The 24,202-nt window shown below is 38.8% G+C and overlaps 1 protein-coding gene across 2 annotated transcripts in view; it reads right to left on the bottom strand.

The window, feature by feature from the left end:
* Nucleotides 1–23,674, bottom strand: part of unc5ca (unc-5 netrin receptor Ca) — a 108,885-nt gene extending 85,211 nt beyond the window's left edge. The window contains exon 1 of one of the 2 annotated variants that reach the window (XM_043240537.1): nt 22,901–23,674. In XM_043240537.1, coding sequence (XP_043096472.1) covers nt 22,901–23,201 — 301 coding nt within the window. In that variant the 5' untranslated portion in view covers nt 23,202–23,674. The remainder of the gene's footprint in view (nt 1–22,900) is intronic. The other variant, XM_043240538.1, reaches the window with a different exon arrangement.
* Nucleotides 23,675–24,202: the final 528 nt, after the last annotated feature.

The raw sequence follows: 24,202 nt of genomic DNA, 5'->3' as shown, positions 1-24,202 counted from the left end.
AGCATGCCAACACCGTATATAGTGCTGATGGGAACCTGCTAACCTCGACTGGGGATATTGTGGGGCGGTGGAAGGAATACTTTGAGAATATCAATCCCGCCAACACGTCTTCCACTGAGGGAGCAGAGGCCGGGGATACTCGGCATTATAGCTGAGGTCACTGATTTGAGAAGCTCCTCTGTGGCAAGGCACCAGGGGTGGACGAGATCCGCCCGGAATACCTCAGGTCTCTGGATGTTGTGGGGCTGTCTTGGCTGACACGCTCTTTTGGACGCGGGGGAAAGTGCCATGGACTGGCATTTTAGGGTGTGCTCCAACTATAGGGGATCACACTTTCAGCCTCCTGGGAAAGTCTATGCCAGGGTACTGGAGAGGAGAATGAATCAAGAGGAACAATGCGGGTTTCGCCTCTGGACGTGGAACAATGGACCAGCTCTATACCCTCTCCAGGATGCTGGATCCTAGTTTGCCCAACCATCTACATGTGTTTTGTGGATTTGGAGAAGGCATTCGACCGGTTCCTCGTGGTGTCCTGTGGGGGTTATCCGATCCCTGTATGAAGCAGGAGCTTGGTTTTGCCGGCATTAAGTCAGACTTGTTTCCAGTGCATGTTGGACTCGACACATTATTTTTATGGACAGGATTTCTAGGCCATGACCACAGGATATTTTGCTGATGATGTTGTTCTGTTGGCTGCATCTGGCCAAGAATGCAGCTGAGTGTGAAGCGGCAGGGATGAAAATCAGCACCTCCAAGTCTTTGGTCTCAGTCGGACAAGGGTGGCTTGCCCCCTTCAGGTTGGTGGGGAGCTCCTGCCCCAGGTGGAGGAGTTTAAGTATCTTGGGGATCTTTTCAAGTGAGGGAAGGATGAACGAGAGATTGACAGGCGGATCGGTGCAGCTTCTGCAGCAATGCAGTCGCTGTACTGGTCTGTCAAGTGAAAAAGAGCTAAGTCGCAAGGCGAAGCTCTGCGGTTCACCTATGGTCATGAGCTTTGGGTCATGACCGAAAGAATGAGATCCCGGATATAGCGGTCGAAATGATAGGGTGGCTGGGCGCTCCTTAGAGATAGGGTGAGGAGTTCAGTCATCGGGATTCGAGAGAGGCCAGCTGAGGTGGCTCGGGCATCTGTTCCGGATGCCTCCTAGGGAGGTGTTCCGGGCATGTCCCATCTAGGACACGCTGGAGAGACTAAATCGGCTGGCCTGGGGCGCCTCGGTGTCCCCCGGAAGAGCTGGAGGAATGTCTGGGGGAGGGAAGTCTGGGCATCCCTGCTTAGACTGTTGCCCCCGTGACCCGGCCCCGGATAAGCGGGTATACTGCATGTAATATATTACTAAAATGCCATTTTAATTTCAACAAACTACCACATTCCATCCATTTTTACAATTAAATAAAGCATTGTCATTTTTTATCCCGATTACACTTTTCTACAAAATCTGTCCATCACAGTCCATGCAGTATTTTCTCGCGCTTTAATAATGCCGTATCGTGATTTTCTTCCTCTATGACCTCTACACTGTAAATGAGACGGGATGAAGTTAAGCGTAAAGTCTGGTGCGTGTCTCAGCTCTGGTCGTGAAGTGACATTTCAGTCAGCGCTCGTCATTTCTATGTGTAGAATGCATCAGGCGGTCAGTAAACAGACTGTGGGCGGTCCGAGGTCATGCCGTCTGAGCCTCGCTCTAATAATATCCATGCTGTTATGCCGAAACTGCAGCCGTCATGTAGTTTAGAGCAATTATCATCTCCATAACACAAACATATCCGCTTACTGTAAGTGCCAGTGTCATTCAGCGGCCTGCTTTTAGTGGTTTTAGTTCGAAAGAGTCGCTTTTCAAAACCTACAAAATCTTTCTCTAAACTTTCTCAAAGAAATGAGGGATTACAATATGCATGGAATCCACAAACAAGGCAAAGAGCAATCCTATGTTTATTTGGGATTTTTTTGATATTGCACCATATAAAAATTATATATATATATATATATATATATATATATATATATATATATATATATATATATATATATATATATATATATATAGTACATTTACATATATATTGTCATATGAAGTAAAAACAAACTTGAAACCTATTAGAAACTGTATTAAATTTATATATATTTAAAACGTATGTTTATGCATCTGTAATATTTTTTGGACATATATTTCATGTCCATATGTGACCATATTGAAAATACAGATTTTTAAAAACTGCATGTTGCATTAAATAAACATATATAAATATGATATACTGAAATATTTGGTTGCTGCATATATCTAAATATAAATCGTATATGATCATATATATATACATATACATATACATATATACATATGCATATATATATATACATATACATATACATAAACATATACATATATGTATATATATATATATATATATATATATATATATATATATATATATATATATATATATATATATATATATATATATATATATATACACATATATAAAATAATTTAATAAATTATAACCACTCACCGTCTTGAATGAATGTTCCTCATCCTCATGTTGGCATCCAGAGCATGTCTAGGGTGCCTTAAAATGCTGTCTAAGTAGGCAGCACACTAGCGTTGTAGTGTTCAGTGCCCAGTGTCTAAAGAGAAAGTTTCTCTGAAGCGCCCCAGAAGAGAACAGACAGTTCAATCACCTCAATAACACACCTACAATCAGATGAGCCCTAGTCGGGCTATTTCTAGAAGATAGGTTTTTAGAAAACTTAAAGAGACTATAGTATAGTCTTGTGGGCCGCTTTTAAAGAGCAATGACTCACTAAACTTACCCGATACTTGACAAGCAACGATCCGCAATCAATTATACTGACAGAGAGAGATAGCAAACTACAGAAGAGAGAGAGAGAGAGCAACCTTTTATCTGTGCATTACTGAAAATACATTGTGACCTGCTCTTCACGAACACACGACTGCACAGATTGAAGGGTTAACCGTCTCTTCGCATTAAAACACAGTCGTCCTGCAGATTTGACAGTGTTTATGATGTTAACATATGCTGTGCTGAAAGCTTCAAGCTCAAAAAAAAAATCTTTAAAGGCACAGTCCCATAAAAAACACTCACAACTGGTCACATACTGTTGCTTGGCCAGGAGCCCTTGGTGTCGTTTTTTGAAGCTCAAGGTACCCCTTTAATGTCATTTTTTCATTCACAGGGGACCCTTTTATCGTTCCTTTACAACATGCAGTGTCTGAAAACAAAGGAAGATATTTTGAAAAAAACGGGCTGTTTTGGATCACCAGTGACTTCCATAGCTGGAAAAAAAACACTATAGAAGTCGATGGTGACCCAAAACAGCCTGGTTACAAACTTTCTCAAAAATACCTTCCTTTGTGTTTAACAGAACAAAGAATCTTGTACGGGTTTGGATCTACTTGAGGGTGAGCGAATGATAGAATTGTCACTTTTGGGTAATTTCTTTCATTGAATGGTTTGAATGCATCTGTAAAAAAATATAAATCGTTTTTTATTCATTTTCATTGGAGCACCTAACCCCACCCCAACCCTAAACCTGCCCAACCGAGTATTTACTGCAAAAACTGATCATAAAAAAACTGCATAAAAGTCTTCTGAAGCCATATATTTACGTGAAGAAGAGAGTAAAACATAAGGTTTTGTATTTACAGCATTTATTGAAAATAGAAATATCAATTTAGCTTTGCATTACAACTGTTATTTTAAATTTATCTAATATTGATATAATATTTCACAATATTCCTGTTCGTACTGCTTTTGATCAAATAAATGTATCCTTGATGAGCAGAAGACGCTTCTTTCAAAAGTCTTAATTATTCCAAACGTTTGACTGCTCGTGTAAGACTAAAAGTTTCCACCAAAAAGTTAATGATTAATTAATTCCGGAAAACTGTAGCAAAGAAAGGGATGAAAAGGCTCGGAGAACACTGCAGACATGAAATAAATTCCAACATCCGCTGAGCTCTGGATACAGTCGTGCTGGTCGACCTTGAGGCGATGCCACATCTGACCCCTACCCAGCATGCTCAGCGACACAGAGAGAGGAAGAACTGTTTGCCCCTCTCTCTCACACACACACACACACACAAACGCAGAGACTCTCACACTCTCTCAAGGACTAAAGGTGCCATCAGACCCCCGAGAGACTCCAGCGTGAGACACTGGAAGAGATTTATACCACTGAGAAAGAGAGAAAAACAACAAAAACAAGAGAAGGAGAGAAAAAGATCTTCAAGAAACACTGAAATTTAACAGCTGAGATAGCAGTGCAGTACCACGGCAGATTCGGAGGGATGATGTCATAACTGGAATTTAAGAAGGAACAAAAGAATCTGTTCCAGAAAGCAGCGCTCGTTCAGAAAACACGCTCACTATCATATGCTTGGGATACAACTAACATAATCAGAATATCCCTTTATTTATAGGATTAAAGGAATCGTTCACCCAGAAATGAAAGTTACCCCATATTTTACTCACCCCGAAGCCATCCTGTGACTTTCTTCTTTCAGACTAACACAGTTTTTTTTTTTATTTATCATGGCTTTTCCGAGCTCTTTAGGTAAAGAGTAACGATATTTGCTTGCATATTCAGCATGTATATAGTTAATCGGCAAAAAAAGACCTTTGTGCTATGGTGTGACATAGCAAAAATGTGAAAAAAACACACGTGTGTGTGTGTGTGTGTGTGTGTGTGTGTCTATCTGTGCGTTCAAAATGTTCTGATGCTGAATATGACAGGGTTGACGGTCGTACATTCACATCAGCTTTCAAAAGTTAGGGGTTCCAAAAATTTATTCAGAAAGAAATTAAAGGATGCATTAAACGTGACAACGTTATAAAAGACCTGCGTTTCAAATAAAAGCTGTTCTTTTGAACTTTCTGTTCAGTTTCTGTTCAGACTTTGACGATAACAATGATTATCGATGTACCTATTTAACAAACGCGCATGTCTCTTGAGCAGCAAATCAGAGTATTAGAATGGCTTCTGAAGACTATACATCTAAATAAATGGCCGTACAGTCGGATCAATAAATCAGTGGATAGATGGAAAGAGTGATGTTTGTCTTGTCTGTGGATTGATTGGTAGCTGTGCTGCATCAGTCTTTGGCCTCTGAGCGTCTGTGCGTGCGCGCGCTATTTGTCAGCTTTCATTATTGCATTACAGTGCAAACTCATTTGTTGTGCTGCCAATCGTTTAGCAAAGGTTAGCGTGCTGACTGACAGCCGCTCTAAACAATGTAATTTAACTAATGCTGTGTGTGTGTGTTGTGAGTGAATTAGTCTCTCACTGAATGTACCGGTGATCTATAGGTCTGATCTACAGCTCGTCTCTCTTTCTATCTCTAGCAGTGCGGCATCCCTTCACGCAGATCAGATACTGATGCAATGGAGTTGCTTTGACGCTCAACCCGAGTTTTCACCCGCGACACGCACAGCTCAACCACACCGAACCAAAAAAAAGCACTTTCGAACTGCTTTGGGCGAAGCAAAACGTACATTTCTCTCATAAAAGCCTGAATAAACTGCAAAATTGTGATAAGAACTCGCATAACACTGCAGAAATCGCTAGCAAATTTTAGGGTTGACAGAAATACAAAATCACGAGGTAGAAAAATTGTCATGAAACACTAAACGGCATAGCCTGTGATGCCACGATACAATTGTGTGTCACTTTAAGGTGTCTTCATTTCATGGATATTCGCACATTCTTCAGTTCACACTGCGTTCCAATCTACATAAATGCGTCTATGTTTGCGCAAATCATTCATGATCCAGCTTCATCTACCAAACAAGTAACTGATAACAGGCTAGTTATCCAGTTTCGCAGCTGATGTTTACTGTCTGCTCATCCCTCCACGGAAAAGAGGGGCGGGGTCAGCAGAGCTCATTAGCATTTAAAGCAACACGGACTAGAATGGCTTGCTGAGACCCCTTAACCCAACCCAATGCCTAAACTGAACTCTTTTATTGAGGCAAAACTCTAGCTAATAGTAAGCATGTTACTAAAACTAAAATAGAAAAGAAAAGAATCAAAACCAGTCGCCTGCCCTTCTCAGCAAGCAGATGTCGAGATACTAAACCTCTCCAACAACTCTGAATATCTTGCAAATTTCCATAACAAACACTGTCAAACCCAGCGACTAGTTATCCTCAAAGCAGCCTGGGAAGCGTGTCAGGCGCTGCAGTCATTCTACATTTGTATTGACTTCTGCTGTACATGCCCATTACAACAACTGATCGATAATTATATTGTTTCTTTCTCTTGCAGACCGAGATTTAATGTTTATTGAGTCCGAGGCACGTTCAAAGCGTGTGTAATTTATGCACCACTAGATTTGTAAAAATAATGGTTACTCGTCTATCTCAACCAGCAGAGCAGGAGCTAGCAACTCCAACTTTATGGGTTTCTAGGGAATGCATGAAATAAAAAAAAAAGTGTACCTTAAATGCTATGCAAATTAGAAAAAAGCATCTGCCAAAATTAATGGTTACGCTAGAAATAGAAAGCCATAAATACATTTTAAACTGTACCATGGCGTATCACTTAAATGCATAAAACCTCTTTACAAGAAGTACAATTTTATGCAAAATTACATCTAATAATAATAATAATAATAGTAATAATTTATCACTTATCTATTATTATTATTATTATTGATTGGACTGCTAAAAGCAAATATATTTTTGTGCAAAACTCAATTTCAATAATGCATTATATACAGTTTACAATTATTTCAAAATAGATTATTTAATAATTATTTAATAATAACCTATTATTCCGTGTAGTTTCTTACATACCGTACTGAACATCTTGACGAAAGCAGGTCATCCTGGTATTCTATATGCATAAAACGGAGAACTGCGCACACTGCAGGAACAGCGTGTTAGTATGCCAGTTCAGACAGAAGTTGACATGTCAGACCGCTTAACCAGAATTGAAAGTGGCACAGTGTTTACAGTATTCAGAGAGTCAGGGTCTCGCGAATAAACGTCTGAACATCACACAAACACGTGCGCCTTTTCACACACAGAAGCACAGAGCTGCACGCATGCTGAGTGTGACGGAGCTTGTCTGCTTTTCTGACAACACGGCAGTATTTTAAATATCGTCGAATGTGATATAAGGGTGTTGAGCCTCACCGGTCCTTATGAATAAATCATGACACGGAGAAGTTCATGGTTCGTTCAGCTGCTGCAGGGGTCTGTGTGTGTGTGTGTGTGTGTGCGTCTGTCGCCCTCTAAATCAGTGCGACTGTCAGACCGCCCATGTCTCACTGTCTCTGATGAAGAAAACGTCTCTTTCACAGCCGCATCTGTCCACAAACCACTCAATAAAGTCCATTCATGGAGTAAAAACATCTCTCAACTCACATTCTGCACTTTCATACAGCATCTCTTCTCCTCTGAAGCCTACATATCATGTTTAGAAGGGCTAAGCAGTGAATTATTGTGTTATATTATTTCGTTTGAACCGGGGGTTGTTATTATTAACTTGATGAAGCTATTAAAATAGTTTTTCGTAATTTAAATCAAGCTAAAATACAAATATTACATGAAAATTAAAAAAAAAAATGTAAATAACTGAAAAGGTTTAGTTGAAAAAAATATTAAAATGCAAAAAATGCTAAAAATCATAGAAGTATAGATATATAAAAATACATAAAGTTAAATAAAAAGGCAATTAGAGATGTACAAAAAATATTTTAGAAAAACATAAGCACATAACAAAGCTAATGTAAATTAATAAAGCTGCACAGAAATATAAAAAATAAAAATGATGGTAAAATTTTTCATATTGCAAGAAAAACAGCTTAAGCTAGAATTCAAATAAAAGATAAAAATATCAATACTAATAAATACTATAATAGCATTTAAATAATACTAATACTACACAGGTCTGGCTATATGAAATGGACCAACACCATAAACACTGCATTGATTTTCATACAAGACAACATTGCTGGTTTATTATAATATTTTTAAATTTGATATTTCTGACTCGTCCAATAAAGCATAAATCCCATTTGTGTCTTCTGCGCAATTCTAAATCGGACCGATCAGATCTCACAAGGGGCGGGGTTACCCTGCAATTCACTAAAGGAGTTAAAAACACACCGGAGAGGTGTTTATATGCAAATGTTTACCGTCATATGTTAATGAGCTCAGATGTGACTATTTCTGATTGGCCTAACTCGACGTCTATAAATGGTGTGTGTGAGGAGATCTGAGCACTCAGCGTTAGGCGCAAGTCTAAATATACTACAAGATGGCCTCTTAAAAGTAACTAAACGCTCTGTATAATGTAAAATGTTTCTGTTTGACATGTTTTCTAACACATAGACGTTATTTTTAAGAAGAGGGTCTATAATGGCGGAGATTTGCAATCCCGACCGGCTGTTTGACCATTTTTAAGTGGTGATCTAACTACTGTTTGCAGTGTAACTCAATCACACACACACACACACACACACTTAACCTCGTCTACACTAACAGCGGTTTCAGTAATTGTTTTCAGCTGTTATCAGTAGCCTGTTCTGGTGTAAAGTGCGCAAACGTCGGATGAAGGCCAGTAACGCGTTCCAGATGTCGTTTTTGAGTGTGTGTGTGTGTGTGTGCCTCTGCATGTCTTCATTATTCTTGGTGTGCTGACAGCAAGAGGGAAACTTCACTTGAGACACGCTAAACACGCCAGACAGTAAGAGGCACGCTAAAGCCCCTCTCTCCCCTCGTCCGGCCATCCGATCCGTCCATCCTATCCCTCATCGCTCCATCAGCCGTCCGTCTCACGCACATGCTCCGAGACCCGCTGCTTCTCATACCGCGTCCGGCTCTTAAAACCAAGCTCATAAACACAAACGCTGTACAAGCAGCAGAAAGCATCCGACCTCTGAGACACCGCCGTCATAAAACACGGCCCCCAGAACAGCCTGACCCCAAGCACTCCGGAGCTGGCCAAAAAACGTTTTTTCTCTCCGTAGCATTCGAAAAAGAAACAGCAAGCAACAATTCAATGTGATTAGTAGCTAGAAAGAGAAAGAGCGAAGTAATCTGAAAGTTAGTCTTTGTTACAAGTGCTCTATTTGTTCATTTCTTTTTTGCTTAAAATGAACCTTAAAACACACACACACACATATATATATATATATATATATATATATATATATATATATATATATATATATATATACACCATATACATTCCACCGTTGAAAAAATAGAGGTTTCATTTGACTAGATTTGAAGATGTTTTCTTAATCAGGATCATTTATCAATGTTATCAGTGTTAAAAGCTTTATATTTTTTAAAAAAGCATACATTTTTATCAGGATTTTTGCTATTAATCAAAAACGCATAGCATTTATTGAAAATAGAAGTCTTTAGAAACATTATAAGTGTATTTACTGTCACTTCTGATTAAGTCAAAGTATATTGGCATTTTTCAAATATCGGCAAATATCTGTCAAGGCGGGACTTTTATTTTGGCGACAATGAGAAAGACACGCGGTGCTCACTTTCTCCCTCTCGTTTGCCGTCCTCATTCAGTTCTGTCGAATACGGACAAAGTATACGTAATAATCAGATAAAACGTTTAGAAAAAGGATTATATTGATTGCTTTAAAATTCTTAGTAACATAACAGCAAACATAATACTTTCCGTCAACATTCAGCAAAGACGCATTTATATTATTTAGACAAATCTTTGAACGACTAATGAACAAAACTCAGTGGCATCTAGTTGAGATCTTGAGAAGTGTGTGTGTATCCTGATCCTGAGTTTAGCTTCACTGGAAACGCGCGATCAACAAACTTTAAACTTGTGATATCAAATTATGCTGAGCTTTATGTGTTTGCCCACTGTCATGTTCATGTTATTTTTTCACTGCGTCCTGTTTACTTACTGGCTTTATCTGAAAAATATCATTCCCAAAGCACACAAACTACCCAGAATACTGAGTGCCCCGCTTTTTAATATAATTGTATTCACAATGTATTATTTATGTATTTGTGAAAAGTACTTTGTCTTATATGTCTATATTACACATTTATATTTTAATCCATTTTCAAATTATTTAAAAATTCTTAAATACAATTTAAAATAAATAAAGCTATATTGCCGCCCTCCAAGATATCTGCATTGTGCTAAAAATTGTGTTAAACTAAAAAAAATTATATTCCTTACTTTACTTTCCATTATTTTATTTTGATTCTATTTTGAATATATTTTATTCAATTTGATTCCATTTTAATTTGGTTTTATTATATGCCACTTTTTTCTTCCTTTTGTTCTAAACCAAAATTTATATCAGATCTGACTTAAGCTTGATCTTATTTGTTTTGTCTGTCTGTGTGTGTGTGTGTGTGTGTGTGTGTGTGTGTGTGTGTGTCTGTGTGTGTGTTGTATTTGTGTGTCAGAGTAATAGGTTCTCTCTCTCTAAAGATAGACTGCGCTGCATCTCTCTGTGTGTGTGTGTGTGTGTGTGTGTGTGTGTGTGTGTGTGTGTGTGTGTGTTGGGTGCCTGTGTGACTCCAGTAAACATTCCTGCTGTCCTCCCCAGTCAGCCGAAGAGATGACTTCATCAGCACACACACACTCACACACACACACACACACACACACACACACACACACACATATACTCAAGTGCCTGTCGCTTTTGTATTTCTTAATAACAAAAAAAACACCCGCTTTGAAACAGACCGGGTACTTAGCTGATTATTTTAATTGCTATGAAAGCTGTTTGTAATTCGAGTGTTTTCTGTGAAAGAAATTATCATAGTTTAAATTTCACAGTATAATCCCCTTACCCTGGTCAGTAAGTGAGAGAGAGAGAGATCGTCTTACACGGTCGTGTCCACTCTTTCCACACGCTCGCTTCTGTCACTCAAACACACCACAACAAAAGCTCTGATCTGTCCCGTAATGAGGCTCGGAGTCCAATAAATTAACACTTGTTTGTGCCACATGAGAGGAAAAACTGGCTTTGGTGAGTAAATAAAACGGAGAAAAATCAAAAACAGCCAAACGATCCAAATCACAGAGGGATAACAGATTTTGTCAACTAAAGGAAATAATGCAAAAACAATCTAATGGCTAATAAGTAATATTCCTGGCTTTGAAACGCTCTCAATTCACCAGCCGCTTGTTTAAGTGTGGCAACAAGTTCATAAAAATAATAGTAATAATATAATAACAATAATTTTTAATCCATACAGTGATCCAAGTTTGTTATTTGCGTCAGGACCTATTACTTAAAAATAAATAATTTATGATTTAAAAAAAATGCATAAATATACAAAATAATTAACTGCTCTCTAATTCATACATCTCCAGTGATACAAAGCATGCTAATTGTTTATACAGGACTTGCTATTTAAAATAACATTAAAAATGAATGGTATAAAAATATAATTAAACCTTGCCAAAAGCTAAATGTGAAGAGAAATTGAATTAAAAATATTTTAATTTAAAAAAAGAATGCAAAATACAATCTAATGGGCAGTAAGAAATTGCCTTCAAATTTTCAAATGTGGCAACAACTTACATTAGATGAAAAATATCTGACTGTTTAATGTATACTGCGAATGTACATAAATGCAAAGTTTGTTTTTGTGTCAGGATCTAATAAAAAAAAATTATAAATCCAAAAACACATATCATGGCCAACAAGAAATTTTTTTTTTTTTCTTGTGCGTGTGTTAGGACCTATTCATTACAAAAACATTAATAATGCAAGTTACACAGGCCAAAATTATAACTAAAATGACTGTAAATGAGTAAATAAATGAGTGTTACTTGTGAGTTAGCCATTAGTAAGTGAGTTTGCATCAAATTCAAATCAATTATTGCATCTTCTAAAAACTTGTGCGTGAAAGAATATACTAACAGAGGTTCATCCGGTGCTCAATAACTCCGAGTGCCTACACTTATGTAGAATAATCCTCCAATAAAGCCAGCAAAACAAAAAACGACACGCTCTTCGACACATTTTCGGTGCCAGGTTTCACAGCGGCAGACCGACTCATCTCATCTCATCGAAATCACGATGCTTCGAGCGACTCGTTGACCCGTCTGTCACAAGCATATGCGTGGAAAAAAAAAACTGCTTCATAATCTCACGGCCGCTATTTACTTGCTTGCTCAAAACGGCACAAACGTCGTGAATAACGCATATGCAAATAGCGCATCGCTGCGAGCCTCGTTCGTCTTTGGAACTTCACGTGGGCTTCAGGAAAACAGATTCACTTTGTCTTCACTGAGCTGCGGCTGTTCACCCGTGAATCAATTAATGAAACTACGGGGAACTAATTACCGCGTATTAAGACGTATAGCGTGCTACACTGACTTCTGCTTCCCGCTGATAGCAGCAATACGGTTTAAAGTTCAAAGTGCTATTTTTGTTTCCCGAGAGATCCATTTCAAGCAGCTCGCACAAATGAGATCTCTTTAAAAAGACCTCGATGAAGTCTCAAACCCAAGCCGGAGATCTCACTCCGAAGTTCCCATCAAACGCTCCCGGGGACCTAACAACCCCACAGCTCTCTGCTCTTAACGTACGACAACCGTTGACTCGCGTTTTATATGAAATGCCGCGAGTCTCATAAGCCTCTGACACCTAGCAACATCCGAGCGATAAAACGATCCTCTTGGACTTGCGCCGTAAGTGATACTGAACAATATCAGCAGATAAAATGATTCACTGCGCTCCAGCCAGACCTCTAACGGTGACGTTCAGTCAAGAGTCGCTCTGAATTCATCGCGGAGCGCTCGCGTTAACCCGAGCTATGTGCCAAATTCTCCATTAGCCCTTTCAGGAGCAGTCGATGACAATCTCTCATCTCTTAATTAGCATACGTCCCGCGCTCCTAATTTCCCGCTGATGTCATTGGCTGCATAATTAAAGTGGAGCTGCGCATTTGTGGTTGAGGAAACGGACCGCGTTTCAGACTTTGAAGGGGTTAGAGAAAGAAATTAGGCAAGCTTGTGTTAATTAGGAAGGCGGCGAAATTCGGAGCGATGGCGAAAGGCGATCGTTATCGCGGCCGATAACCGGACGGCGACGAGGTAGTTCCAGGTCTTGAGCGAAACACAGCATCGGTATCGTCGGGTACATTTTCATGCCTGAGCAGCATTGTCACTTTAGAGTGTGCGTTAGTTTTAAAAAGGGTAACAATAAAAGTTTAAACACACTTTCTGCTTGGAAACAGGGTTGCCACGATCAATTTTTATCATTTCATTTCCGGGATTCCAGGATCAGCAAGTACTGTTTTTATTTACATTTTAAAGAACTTAGTAATTTCCTAAATATTTCTGGGTATTTAATGACTTGAAGAGTTCTATTACAATTCTATTTTAACAAATGATATAGTATTGCATTAATATTACTATACTATTAATGTAGATATATGGGTCAAAGCCAAAAACAAATATCCCTCATTTTTCCCTGATTTACAAAATTGACCCACTAAAACGTCATTCGGTGTAACAATCTTGTCAGCCATATTTACAACAAAAATCAATTTATGACATATGAAATTTTTGTTTTACTCCAAATTCTAATTAGTTCCATTTTACATTTTGCTACTATCCTATCTGTCAGAAATATTTTTTACTCGTTTACAACACAGTAAAATTCAATATGCTTTTTTACGTATAGTCAGAATTATTGTTTGAATTTTTACAAAAATATTGTGCTACACTGAATGACAATGCGACATTATTTCGACAATATTTTATTCTCCAAAAGCTTATTTGCAATCTTAATAACATTTCAAGTGCTTTCTATGGACATGAAATCACTTTTGTGAATATCTTTTGATGTGGACGTCTTTGACCCGCATACATACAAATGAATGAATGAATGAATGAATGAATGAATGAATGAATGAATGAATGAATATATATATATATATATATATATATATATATATATATATATATATATATATATATATATATGAATATTTATATATTTAATACATTTAGAAACAATAAAAAGCTGACAAATACATGAGAGCATGTAAATCATTTTCAAATGTAAAAGGCACTATTTGTGATGTTATTTTAACTGACCCTTCGTCTAGAGACAGTCTCATCACAACAGACTGGGCTCACAGTTGTCCAGATATCCATGGATGGATGCCCGTGTGTAAATAAACATCCTTATCAGTATCTTTTCCATAAATCCCAGTGCTGCTGCTGTGTGTGTGTGTGTGTGTGTGTGTGTGTGTGTGTGAGAAGCCGGCTATAAACAGTGTGTGAGATAAAAACACAGAACTAGAGAATTCAAAACAAAAAACGGCAAAATAATTAACACATTTGCCTTTTTAAGTGAGAGAGAAAACGCATAACACCGTAGAAATGCATGTGCATTTAATATATCTGTTCATAAAAACAAAATGCTTCACTACACTCAAAGACGCCAGGGCTTAATTAATTCATTCCATGCTAATTTAATTAAAGAAAATGCATAAACATCTCAATTAGTGTATGCCAACATGCATTTACAAATACAAATACATCTATCTATCTATCTATCTATCTATCTGTCCATCAATCCTCCTTTTATCTATCTATCTATCTGTCCATTTGTCCACCAATCCCTCTTTTATCTATCTATCTATCTATCTATCTATCTATCTATCTATCTATCTATCTATCTACCTATCTATCCATTCATCATTTATTTTTATTTCCGTCTTTCTATTAATGGAAATCCTGCCACATATCACAGAACTCAAGAACAGGGTCAAAGATTGATTTTTGCTGTGGAACAAAAAGCAAAAGGAAAGAAAAAAACAACAGGGATCTACAGTTTCCTTTGGTTGTTTTCTGTCTCTTTTAAAAAGCTCCTTGTGCGTCGATGACATTTTAAAAAGACAAAGACTTCAGAAAGAGTCTGGATGCTTTTGAGAAGTTCAAAGTCCACGCAACTCCTTTTTTCTCCCTTTCTCTGTCTTCAGCTCCGTCACCAAACGCTCCCCCAGAGAGGAAGACCGAGAGAGAGAGAGACACAATGTGTGCAGATCACATAAAGACAATCTCTGTTTCCCGTTGAGAATTTCTGAAACCTCAAACAAGTTTCTACACGAGCACCTGCTGCTGTTAATGAGACAACTACCGCACTGCATCTCTCCCTTAACGCAATCGCTATTCCCATCGTCCCCCTCGTCCCGCTCGGCCAATGACGAACAACCGTACCGCGGGCACAACCAATCGCTCAATCGATTGGAAATACGGCAGAATGCATTCTCAAGCTCGTCGAGCACCGGGTCCGGTCAGGCTCTGACGCGCGAGCGGCGTGGAAATCACGCAAGGCTTTTCTCTGCGCGCCATCTGCGGAGTCTGATATTGCAGCAGGGATGAATTTTCATTCAGAGCGATAAGAACATCTAAACCTGAATATGAAGCCGAACTGGGAACGAACGGGGGGGGGTCCTCACAGTCAGAGAGCAGATAAGCTCGACCAAAGAGCTTCGACCGGGCCAAAAATGGACCGCGTTGCTGAATATCTGCATCTGCTTTGGTCTCCCAAAAACAGAGCTGTGCGAATACAGGAGGTCTAGATCACAAAGACGCTTTGCAAATCAAAATGTGAGTTCTGTGGCTTTCAGCTCGCGTCTATCAATATGCTAACATACTCTTAAAAGTTGACACCGTTTAGCAGATATAAACATTAAATATTTACAGGCTTTCTCGTGGAAATGGTCTACAGCGGCGTTTCTCAACCGGTGGGAGATCGTTCCGGGCGGATCGGCCAAAGAAACGGCATGAACAACAAAGAAACGATTTTTTAGGTTTGGTGGGAGACTTTTATTTTAAAAGGCGTGAATGAAAGCTGTTGACGCTTCTGTCAGACGCAGTTTAAGCAAAGACTGCCTGAGAAAAACGCTACTGTGCCGACAGGCTCAATGTCAGTGTCATTATTCTATTGTTATATTCGTAACTTCCTACGAAGCGTGAACCGTCCTGTCCTGCCAGATGTAGAATATACAAGCATGCAGTGCGTGAAATAAACGTATAATATCAACAACGTTAAAATACATAACTGGTGCTGCGTTTGATTTGCATGAAGGTGTGATGCTCATTCTCTTCAGGAGCAGTTTCCATGTTTCATTAAGAGGTCGTGTTGGTGTTGTATTGTATCCATGGTAACTGTTGTTTACATAAACCAAAAATACCACTTTATTTATTTTCATTATTTTAACTGTGTCATTTTGTATGTTTCGATGACGGTGGTGGCCTTAAATACCTTTTTATTCAGTATTAATAACCGTCTTAATTTCTGTGAAATATAAATTGGTTTGTTTTTGTTTTGCAATGAAATTCTTTTTGGGAATTTTCTAATAAAAGTAAAAAAATAAATAAATGTAGGTTTGCTGTGCATGCACACATGCATGTATATATTTTGGGAAAATGTTATTTATTAATTAAACATATAATATAAATTTTATAAATATAAATGTATACATGTAAACAAATATTTATATATATTTTCAAAATAATGTGTGTATACATACATAATAAATACATAAAGTACACATATATACAAACAAAAACAAATATATATAAACAAAAAGTTTTGGATTCATTGTGATTGTTTTACTTTTATATATATATATATATATATATATATATATATATATATATATATATATATATATATATATATATATATATATATGTGTGTGTGTGTGTGTGTGTGTGTGTGTATTTATACATTGTAAACTTTAACCTAAAATGTATTTTAACTTTTTGCATTTTGTTTAGCTAATATTTATATTTTATTTGATATTTATAAGTTGTAGTTGTTGGCAGCTACTAACCCAATAATAATAATAATCTAAACTTTTTTGTAATTTAGGCAGATTGCCACAGTGATAAACCGTATCTTCAGCTAATATATATATATATATATATATATATATATATATATATATATACACATAGTGTATCAATGTTCCTAAGATGTAGAAGCCCTAAAAACTACCTGCATTATTAGGTCACAGTGATGCTCGTTTTTAGGCCCACAATGACGCTTTGCCCCGCCTCCACGCAGCTGAGGCCACCGTGATTGGCCAAAGTATCTATCAATCCATTGAAGGGCTCAGGTAATTTACGGCACCGGCCGCAGATGCTAGTCCTTTAACTGAAGGACGTAATTTTTTATGGACTATAATTACCCATGCGCAGAAAAACGTGACACGAACAGAGTGCAGCTTCAGCCGAAGCGCGTTTTTACATTTATCATCCGAGCTAAGAATAGCATCGGCAACACAGCAGAATCACAACGCTAATGCTGACTACTGCGAACGGCCACGATCAAAGGCCCGGGAAACATGCACATCATGTAAATATTCATCTCCGCTGGCCCCGTTTTTTTTCCCCTCCGAAAGTTCTTGTCCGCACAGAAGTTGTGTTTCGCAAGGCCGTCTCTCAACACGCTCCGTCTTACTCAGACGCGCACAATGCTGTTATTGTGCGAGCGGCCCGCTGCGGGACCGATGGGGCCGTGTGTTGCTGTGTGTGACGGACCGTCTGTGCTGAGCTGTTTGTGTGTGCGGCTGCGAGAGCTGAGAGGTGATATATAACCATCATAATCGCAGTCATTACGGTCCCTGATGAGCACGCTGCCTGGAGAGCACTGAAAAGAGAGATCGAGAGAGTTAGGAAGAGGGATTCAACGGCGGACTGTACAGTAGCTGCTTCGTTCCTGCTGTTATTGGCCAGCTACCAATCAGAGATGGGCCGCAAACGCTGACCGCTCGACTAGTCTCGTCTTTATAATCATCTCCTACATTCACCGCTGCGGCCATACACATGTACGCAAACTTTTTTTCAGTGTCACACCAGAAGAATCGCATTTATGAATTGGTTTGCTAAGCCAAATTCTGTCTAAATTGTTAGTGTGAGGCTTTAAAGAAAACTTTAATAGGTATAAAAAGGTGTTAAGGGATTTAATTGATTTAAATAAACTTAAATCTCAAGTGCCATTGCATTATACGTATTTTTATAACGTTTTATCAAAAAAACGTACGTAGATAAATATTGTTGTTTGTTGTTAAATGAGTGAATTGTTGAAAAAATAATATGTAAAAATTAAAAAAGAACCCTGTGGAAAACAGTATGTGATTATTTTTAACTAACTTTTAATATATGTTTACTTGAGGAATTTTGAATCTTAATTAAGTACAGTACAGTGTTGTTGTTTTTTGAACTGAAACTATTAAAACTCATTTTTACTTGATTGAATAAGCTGAAAAACTAAATAAAGATATTGAATTAAAAGTTAAAGTTAAATAGCTTTAGGAAAAAAATTTAACTAGCAATGTTGCCTTGGCAACTGATGGAAAGAAAAGGAATAATTAACCTTAAACTAAAAAAAAAAAAAAATATATATATATTTATTTATTTATTTATTCTTTATTTATTTATTCTCTCTCTCTCTCTTTTATATATATATATATATATATATATATATATATATATATATATATATATATATATATATATATATATATATATATATAAAAATTTAAATGTAAAAGAAAAAATCTTAAAATCAGATTCAGATGCGCTTGCCCTGTGAAAAGGCCTTTAGATGTTCGCAAACACACACACATTATCTGTGACAGTCTTTGTGTGCATGACGAAACAGTTGCGTTACATTCATCCAATTAAAAGAAACAAAGAAGACAAAGAACAGCATAAAACAAAAGACCTTTAGCGCTGCTCACACACTCCTCTGTATTCAGCACGACTCTTCAAACAGATAACACTCGCATTAAACACATGCATTTCTTCAACAGTTAGTGCAGGGATACACTCGTGCCCTCGGGTCGGTAGGTTAATGTCGGCCACGCTCATCTCCCACTGGCTAAAAGCCCTCGCTGCAAAGGATCATGGGCATTTTTCCCCGAAGCAATGACACACTTTCTATTCCTATTCTTTATCTGCTGATAAATTACGAATGAGGATAAGATACTAAGTTCACATTACTGGAAGTATAAATGTCAGCGTCATAAACTTGACTTCATATCTTAACTAGATTTAAAGAAACAGTTCACACAGAACATATCAATGGATCCTCTGCAGTGAATGGGTGCCATCAGAACGAGAGTCCAAAAAGCTGATGAAAACGTCACAGTAATTCATAAGTAATCCACACCGCTTCAGGCTATGGGTTAATGTCTTGTGAAGTGAAAAGCTGCGTGTTCGTAAGAAATACATACATTATTTAAACAAGTATAACTGCAAACCATTGCTCCCGGGTGAAATACGCATCCTCTACCCGTAATAATGCTTTCTGAATCAGGAGAGACATGTGCGCAGACCAAGATCCGTGTAGAAGTCGAAACAGTCCAAAACAGATCTAATCAAATATATTGGTGGATTTTTTAAAACAACGGGGAAGAAACGTTTCTGCTGGAGAAAGCATTATAATGGATTTTTAAACATTGTGTTTTCATGATGGATTGTGTTCCTTGAAAAAAACCCAATGCTTTTCGCTTCACACGACATTATTTGACAGACTAGTGTAGATTATCGTAATGTTTTTTATCCGATCTCATTCTGACGGCACCCATTCACTCCAAGTGCAACCCTGCATCTTTCCAACTCTGTTCCTTCCCGTTTACAACCAAACTCATCAGCATCTCGGACGGCCTGAGAGCAAGTACGCGTTTTTTTCCAAAGCAAATTCGTTTTGGAGTGAACCATTCCTTACCTAGGAAACGAGTGCCGATCACCCATGCGAAACTTGCCACCAATATGCTAGAAGCGTTACGGGTTGTTGCCGGTACAAATTACACTCCAAAAGTTTGATACTTCGAGGCAGGGGTTTGTTTTGCCTTAGCGAACACCACCAATGAATGTCCTCTTCAATCATAGTAAACAGCCCATCTACAGTCTCTATAGATGGTGTGTGGGCAGCTGTGCTCGGAGAACACATTAAACCGATCCTACCGAACAGAAGTCACTATTCACGGGGTTGAGAACCGCACGTGAACTCTCGGCCTGTCTCGAAGAGCTTCTCTTACACGTTTTTGTCACTCCTAACACAAAAACACACACATTCACGGGTCGACGTGCGAAAAGTGTGAGCGCAGTGTGAAAAACGAGGCTGACCTGCTGAACTGTACTAGACAAATCCAAGCAGCAGCACTCCAGTGATCACGGCTAGCCTGGGTTCTTTTACCGTTTGTGTACGTCGACACCAAACACAGTTCGAAAGCCTTTTTATACATACGCAACATTCTCTTTTATTCAGAAAAGACGCATTCGATTGCTTACGGGTGACAGTGAAGACATTTATAACATCAAAAAAAAAATTCTCAACTTTCAATTTAGAAAGCAAATGCGATTTCGGCACCAAAAAAAAGTAAGCAGCACAAAAGCTTTCGGCACAGAGATAATAATGTTTCTCAAGCAGCAGATCAGCACATTGGAATCATTTCTGAAGCGTCACGCGAGGCTGAAAATACAATAATAAATAAATACATTTTAAAATGGATATTGGGTATTTTCACTACTGTCTTAACTGTGCTTTTGTTCAAATAAATGCGGCCTCGGTGAACATGAGAGACTTCTTTCAAAAACGTAAAAAAAACAACCCCAAATGGTTTTTAATTATAAAACGATTGTATAATTTGTGGCCTCATGAACCGATCGGGAGGGTTTGATGAAGTGGAGAGTCGTTTCATGGCCGATTTATTTATTTTTTTAATAACATGCTCCGATGAATCGCTCGCAATGACTCGCGTATTAAGAAAATACATAAGAGTCCATTTTGATTTCATGCCGACTTCAAGAGCGGTGCCACCAGACTTCAGATTTTCTTTCTTAAACCTCGGAGCCCTGTCTCTCTCTCTCTCTCTCTCTGTGTGCTCTGCCCTGCTGTTTGTTTGACACACAACACAAACTCGGGCGGCAAGAGAGACGGCTTTAGCTAATGGCTTTTTAATGGGCTGCTGGGTTTCTTGTGTCTCCGAGCTGATGGCCACCACTTACCCTAAGCACACAACACACACACACACACACACACACACACACACGCGCGGCATACAAACGGAGTCGTTCCCACTTTGTCTTGTCTCCTTAAAGTGACTTAGAAACCTCACTCCACTAACGGCGTCCTGCTCTTCAGCAGACCGGAGTCACATGTGAACCCTGATTCCATTACGGACTCATAAAACACTCTGCGAAGACCGAGACGCAAGACAGACGCTCTGTGATTTCATAACTCAACATTACAGCACGCATTCACACGGACGGAGACGGGAAAACGCTTTATAGAGCGATTCAGAGCAGAAATTTAGAACAGAACTTCCTGTAAGTCCCGAAATGAGAGCAAAATTGCATTACATCATACCTGAAATGTGAAAAGAGAGGAACCGTTTATTCGCTCTAGTGTCATTTCATACATATACAACTTACCGAAATCTCTGCCTTGCTTTTTTCCATACATCGGAGGCATATAATGCTCTCGTACCTCCATAAAAGCATGACATATGCACCTGTTTACCAACAGTTTTGGGTAGCGAAACGTCCAAAACTGCAATCGTCTCTTAATAAAATTTCATCCTCCAACGCGGCTCTCGATTCCAATTTGCGCTTGTGCCCATTCAGACTTTGTGTATATCAAGGACGGCACTTGGCAGAGACGTTATGTGAGCCGCGGAAGAAAGTCATGAGTGTCTGGAATTGCATGAGAGTGAGAAAATGATGACAGAATATTCATTTTTTGAGTGCACTGAATAAACAGTTTGACTGCCAGTGAATTAAAAGAGTCTTTTCGAATCAGCTCCGACAAACATGTTTCAGTGTCAACTTTAAATGGAAATACGCCAAATACGCATTTAATGCTACTATACATATGAAATAACTTTTAAACAATCGGGTATTTTCTATATTTAGGCCACGTGTCCAGATACAACAGCCTGCTAACTTTTTTTAAAATATTAACTGGATAATTAAAATAGGCCTACGTGAATGGGGAAAGGAGACTTCCAACTTCAAAACCTCTGTCTTTCAATAAATATTATTTGGCACAAAAACAAACAAACAAACATGAATACTCGTTGTGAATCCTAATATACTCTACTGGAGCGGAATCTCCCGCCGGAATCCGCAATAATAAAATATCATGCGTGCTTTGTAAATAACATACATGGCAAATAATGTATTTACGGACGCAGTTTTGCAGAGACAACAACAAAAGTCAACACTACAAGTTAAAGCGCGACAAATAAACGCTCGCGAGGTCACTTTCACCCGAGGACGTCACCATAGTAACAGCGTTTTCAGTCGGATCGATAAAAAAACTTACTGGCATTTTTACGCATTGCAAATATTATATATATATATATATATATATATATATATATATATATATATATATATATATATATATATATATATATATATACTTCAGATTATGACGAATGACGTCCCGACAACTGACAGAAAAGTCGGCTAATAAAAGTCAATGAATATGCATCAACTTCTTTAACGATAATATACCCGAATCAATTTTTTGGACAGCGTAAACCACAATAAAAGAGACAAAAACAGAAAACAGTTATGCAGCACACAGTCGGTGTTTTAAATTGGGCTACTCCTGGCTGTGGCTTTGCGGTCTCACATTCCAGATCGGCTCCAGAGCAGATCTGATCTCCATTTCAATTTCAAAGTGCTTCACTGACACGGCTGTTCCGTGCGCAAAACTGCCGAAGCATCAACACGCGCGAAATATCAACCGCGTAACGTTGCTCTGACGCTCCGGCGATGCGAATAAACGATGAAAGCAATCCGCGGATTTCAATACAGCGCAATAAACTTTGCGCAAGACGTTTAAAAACCTCTCCGACTGGAATGCGCTCTTACCTTGCGCGTCAACTATTTGAAGCAGGACCCACGGAAAGAGAAGCGCTAATCCCAATCTAAATCTCTGGCGTCCGTCTTTCCCCATGACTTCGGAGTTTGGAAACTCCTCGGCGCGGAATACCCGTTCCTTCCTCGGTTCGCTTCGGCCGTAACGGAGGAGCTGCCGTGGCGGTGACGCCGTTACGCGCTCCCAAATTCTGCGTGCGCTCCCCGCGGAGAGATCAAGGGAAGGTCCCGGGACCGGAGGAGCGGAGCGGTGACGGAGGTGAGGAGCTATACGCCGCCGCCCTCTAGCTCTCATCTAAACGCGCTCTCCACAGACGCGCTCACACTCCTCTGCGCGAGTTGCTCATTAGTTGAAAACGCGCGCTCATTCACTGTGTGGCGATGTGTTTGTTTGCGCTGCTTTTCTCTCTCTGGATGCGTTCAGAGGAGCCGCAGGTCGGGTTCTCTGCGTCCAGCATCCAGCTGCATGCATGTGCGCTCGGCGCTCGCCGAATATGAGCAGCGTGAGTCCCGTTTCTCGGTTTAACCCGCATCCAGCTGCCCGCCTCTGCCCTCCACCGGCTACCGCGAACACTAGGACCGGATTCGCAGACGGATCTTCCGCTGCCTGAAATAGATGATTTTGCGATCTGGATGTTACCAGGCTTAGGTGGGAATGCGCCTGATGTGACCCTTAACATTATTTTAGTTCCTATAGCACGTGTTGAGTCAGTCATTAGTTCATGTTTTGACATAATAAATAAATAAATGCACATTTTATACACGCTTTTGGCGTAAATACGTAAACTGACGGTAGGCTAAACTAAAGTAAGTTAGTTTACAAGGGCAGGCAGATATTAATTTTTAATGAACCTGCAATGCTCAACTTATTTCGCAATAGGGAAGTAAGCTGTTTTCTGTGAATGTGCGATACTTCCGATTCATTGCGTCAGAAATCAAGCGCGTGGCCATCTTTTTGTCTTTGAACTTCCGGTTCTGCGGTGGCTCTATAAAATCGCTGATAATGCAGAGTAACGAACGATGTCACAAAAACGATTGTAACGTTCTCGATGGAGGGAACGTTTTTTTAAAACGAGCGGCTCATTCACAAATTCATACGACTTCAAACCGGAAGACAAGACATTCGGTGACTGGCCTACGGAAAGCTTAGCATAAAATAAAATGCAGTCAGAGGATAAATCTATGTGTACTGCAGATTACTGCAATACATTATGATAACAAATAATATAATAATAACAAATATAAGTCTGCAATATCAAGCGTTAGCTGTTTCGCGCAGCTAAAAATATAGGCCTA

The sequence above is a fragment of the Puntigrus tetrazona genome, chromosome 5, assembly GCF_018831695.1.
Source record: "Puntigrus tetrazona isolate hp1 chromosome 5, ASM1883169v1, whole genome shotgun sequence".
NCBI classification, from domain to species: Eukaryota; Metazoa; Chordata; class Actinopteri; order Cypriniformes; family Cyprinidae; genus Puntigrus; species Puntigrus tetrazona.
This window is presented reverse-complemented; position numbering and strand designations above follow the sequence as displayed.